General features: G+C 42.6%; 2 protein-coding genes across 2 annotated transcripts in view; both read left to right on the forward strand.

Moving 5' to 3' along the window:
- The window catches only part of LOC104491246 (cytosolic phospholipase A2 epsilon-like), a gene marked incomplete at its 5' end in the record, with an annotated part of 20821 nt that extends 20748 nt beyond the window's left edge, over window positions 1-73 (forward strand). Inside the window, one exon of the mRNA XM_010133632.1 lies at window positions 1-73. This exon is cut by the window's left edge and continues 2 nt beyond it. Within this exon, the coding sequence (XP_010131934.1) occupies window positions 1-73 (73 nt within the window).
- A 3722-nt stretch (window positions 74-3795) lies between these two features.
- LOC104491247 (cytosolic phospholipase A2 epsilon-like) overlaps window positions 3796-4512 on the forward strand; it is a 17619-nt gene continuing 16902 nt past the window's right edge. The window contains exon 1 of the mRNA XM_010133633.1: window positions 3796-3822. Within this exon, the coding sequence (XP_010131935.1) occupies window positions 3796-3822 (27 nt within the window). The remainder of the gene's footprint in view (window positions 3823-4512) is intronic.

Here is a 4512-nt window from a genome sequence, read left to right on the forward strand (position 1 = left end):
CCTGAACAACTCGCACGTTATTGTGCAGGCCTTGCAGACAGCGATGCAAAGGAGAAGGCAAAACATGTGTTAATCCCCCGCCCAGCTGCACCTATCTTCTCAGAGGAGTTTCTCATGCTCGAGGACACAGAGCACTGGTCCTTCTGCTCTACAGAAAGAAACTACCCCAGGTGGCCAAGTGGTTTGTTGGTTGTTTTTTTCCATTCCCAGGAAGCAGCCTCTATAGGCAATGACATTGCCTGGGAAATTTTTACATATGCTTTGTTCCCTGAGTTAAGGTTGTCTGTAGAACGCTCCTTAACTAAATCCTTGTTTGATTAAAAGAAAAACCAACCAACAACCGAAAACGTTATTTTAAGCCTAACATTACAATGTATGACAAAGAGGAAAATAATCTTTTACCACCACAGTGCTGCAGTAATACAACCCAGCCAACACACCTACCGGCCGTCAGAAGGGGGTATAAACTCTGCTCCCCAGAATTGTTCTTTGTGTACCACAAGGTGAATCCAGCCCTGGAAAATGAAGAACCTGAGACACAGCTGGAAGCTGGCACTGGATCCATGGGTCAACTCTGTTTTGCAAGTGTCCTGAAGAGCAGCTGCGGAGGTTGGAGGTGTAAGAGGGACAAATGGGTGCACCCAGACAGCCCTAGGAATCGCGTCCACCTCTGAGGCTCCCTCGGGTTTTGAATGAATCACGTGTAGATGGGAAGGAGCAACTTAAAAGGAAGTGGTGTAAGACTGTTCGTGTAAGATTTTTTTGAGTAAGTGAAAGGTATAACTCGGGCACATCAAAATTTCCTGTGAAGTTATGTCAGTTTTGAATGTTTTGTGTTGAGACAGTATATAAAAAAGACAATATTTTAATTTGAAGCTTTCAAAATAAAACACCCTGGATTTTTTCCCCCAGTTCTCATATTAAACTCATATTAAATAAGTTCTCATATTAAATTTCTTAATTTGAAAGAAAAAGTGATTTAAATGAAAATATTTTACTTCCACTAGACAACGGAAACGGTTGGTTTACTCAATGTAATTTGTTTCAACATTTTAGGACTTATGCTCATCAAGAGAAATGGTGATTTATTTAGTGTGGCCTGTTGAAAATGTGCAGATAAGCAGGAGTGAATTAGTACTCTCCAGCATCTTAAGACCATCTTAAAGCAATCTGAACCCACGCTCTGTGGGATCTAACATAAAACCACCAATAACATTTCTTGTGGGTTTACATTTTTAAACTTTCTGCATTTTTCCTTTTATGGAAAATGTCTTTTCTGAACAGTTAAAAGTGCTGAGGGTGAGCTGTAGATATTACAAATCCATAAAAACCTTTGCATTCCAGGAGCAAGTCAAATTGAAAATTCCATTTTTATTAATAAGTTCTGTGTTCTAACATCAACTGGGAAGATTTTGAACAATGTCTATTTGGTGAAAAAAGCTATCAACTAGATGTCATAATCTGGAGCTAAAATAAAGCTGAGAAAATGCTTGGGTAAGTTGAAACATTTCATGTTAATATTTTACAAAACATCTTTCTTTTGAAACATAGCTTCTTTTTAATAGACCACCTACCTCGTCAGCCCACAGAGCCCATCCTGAAAAGAACAGGTTTCGCTTACATTCAAATAACCTGCTTGGCTTGGTGCAAAATAACACTTTGAGGGTATTTCTTCTGGCAAGAAACAATGACAAATTATTTTTATAAATTGGCTTGCAATGACTTTTGCCAGCACTTTTGTCATTTATGATGTCAAACCAAAAGCTACTTCTTTGTGCAGCTGTAGCCTCATGTTGCAAGCCTAAAGATCAGAGCGTAAACATTCACATTTGAAACACTTCAAGCATTGAATGAATACACACTTCTGGATTTTTTTATTCCTATGGTAGTTTCACTAGTGATGATCAGAAATACAGTGCTATGTGTTCTGCACATAAACCTGGGCATTGCCTCAATTTGAACCTGAAATCCCTGGTGTGAAAAAGTAAATACAGTTTTTGACCATTAACTCATGCAACATCCAGCTCTGAAGAAATACTCTTTATATGCAGATGTTTTGTGTACACAATACTGGACAATAAAAGCTTGTTTGCAAAATGAGAACTCTGTCTTGCTCCACGTATTCAGGCATTTCAGTAATAATGCCCAGGTTGACAGTGTGTTCCTTGTTCCAGGAAAACAAAACTGCTGTTATGTCTGCAAAGAGCATGAGCGTATCAAATATGTGCTGTGATCGTTGTGGATAAAGGAATGTCTCAGAGACAGACTGCAGGGGTACAAAGCAAGCCACAGTTTCTCCCTCCGGCAAGGGCTGTCTCTGATGTGGATTGCAAACGTTATTTGTGAAAATGAGAGCTTTCTGGCCGCCGGCACTGCAGCAGTGACGGTCTTAGAGCCCTAGTCGTGGTTTGTAGCTTAGCCCTCCAAGGAGATGCTTGTAACAAAGCACTGCCTTTAACTGCCCTGGCCCAGCGCTGCCAAGGGCTTTCTGTGCCCCAGCGGAAAATGCATTTCATCGAGCTACATCATTGCAGCAGGCACATGGAGGAAACGTGTCATGTATGTAGACACAGCTCTTCATGGTGTTCTGAGGTAACTTAACTTACGGTAAAAATTTATTCTACCAAGTTGACCATGGTGACTGTTGACATTGTTCTGCATGGGAATGTGCCAAAGGGAACCGTGCTGGCTGGTAGCAACTCTTAACCAGTAAGCTCAAGAATGTTCCAGGGATGGCTTCAGAGATTTTTAATCTACCATGACCTGCTGAAGATACAGCGTTCTTTTAAATCCCTTCCCAGTGAGTTGAGAGCCATGCCGGTTTTGATGGCATAGGGCTCAGCTGCGTGGTCACAGGCGCAGGTGCAGGTGTCTTGCTGCGGAGGTGTGCCAAGGATGGTGCAGAGAGCGGCATGATGTCGATGCTGAGTTTTGCCTCCAGCTGACAGGGTTCATTGGGTCAGACGCAGGTGCTTAAGTGTAGCTAGATTACAGCCAGGGCCAGTCTGAGCTGGAAAGTGGTGCAGAAGTATTCACTGGGGGTGGAGCAAAGCTAAGGAGAGTCATTGCTTCAGGACTCTTCATCTAAACAGAAATAATAATAATGAGCCATAGGAAAGAAGGGGGAAAGAATACAATAACTTGAAGAGTGACCCAGCCCTGCTGGACCAAGTCTGAGTAGAAATAAACCACCATATGAGTATGTCTGCTCTGCATACCTAAACCTGGGATTAGTATACCTAAACCTGCATACCTAAACCTGGGATTGCAGGGACATGTGGTACAGAAAGCCTTAAAATGGCTTTTGCAAGAACCAGTTCAGTCTGAGCGCAATAGCGTTGTCCCTCTTTGTTTTTCAGGAGCTACTTGCTGTCACAGATAACGTAAATCTGATTAAGCTCCTGTTGCTGTATCTTATTGCAGAGTACGTATTTCTGTAGGCTTTGAGGTCTTGCTAAGTGAAAAGTTCAGGGCTCAGATAAAAGAACATCCTTATAAACATGCCATTGGCCAGTACTGGGCAAAGTGACTCAAACAGCGTACCTCCACCTGCTCTACAGGCAAAAGTATTTTTTCCTACTTACCCAACCACAGGATTCAGCTTCCTAGCATTAAAAAATGGGAGGAGAATAACCGAGTTTAAGAAATCAGGCAGAGGTGGGGCTCTGAGTCAGTTTATAAAATAGTTCCTCACCTGCATATGAGACATTTAAATTACTGGTGTCCGTAGAAGCTGGGAGGTGTGAAATTGCACTGCCACAGATAGCACTGGATGTGTATGTGACAGTGACCACGATGGAGCAAGATGGCATTTTGTCTCAGGTAAGAAGGCTGCAGAGCAAACCAAGACATCTGGAATCTTTGGTGGTTATGCTGCACATAGTGCAAAGATGGTACTACTTCTGTGACTTACCTTTGGCTATAAATGACCTTGCACAGGATGAAGAAAGTCAGCTCTTCAGGAGCTCATTACTGAAATTTTAAAAATTATAGCAAACTACAGGAAGGAAGTGAAAACTACTTGGGGAGTAAGTGTTTATTTACAAAGGGAGCATTTTGTATATTTAGGGGTTTATTTTAGGAACATGATATATGCAACCTTAGAATAAGTATTAAATTGAATGGAGATGTGCTTCAAGGTAAAAGATTAATGACAGGATGTGCTTACGGGAGACTGCACCTTTAACAGCCAGGGCCAGGAGCTGACTTCCCTCCCCATGTGTCATGGAAAGGGTGGACCTTGGCTGCTACACCTCCGCTCAGGCTTACTGGGGACAGCACAGTACGAGCAGAGGCACGGGGCACAGCAGGAAACACTTGTACCTACTGCAGTTCTGCAGCCAGTGCAGACCGTTGCTCCCCTTCACTGCTGTTCTGCAGCTCTCAGTGCTCGATGGGGAATGCTTTTAAGAGACAGGATGGTTTTTCCAGGGGTAACGTTGGCCCTTCTTGTTGCAGGAGCTGAGCACTCAAACCACTCAACTAGGAGAAGAAATTATGCAGCTGAATCCT

This window comes from Buceros rhinoceros, unplaced genomic scaffold (genome assembly GCF_000710305.1).
Source record: "Buceros rhinoceros silvestris isolate BGI_N320 unplaced genomic scaffold, ASM71030v1 scaffold4133, whole genome shotgun sequence".
Lineage (NCBI taxonomy): Eukaryota > Metazoa > Chordata > Aves > Bucerotiformes > Bucerotidae > Buceros > Buceros rhinoceros.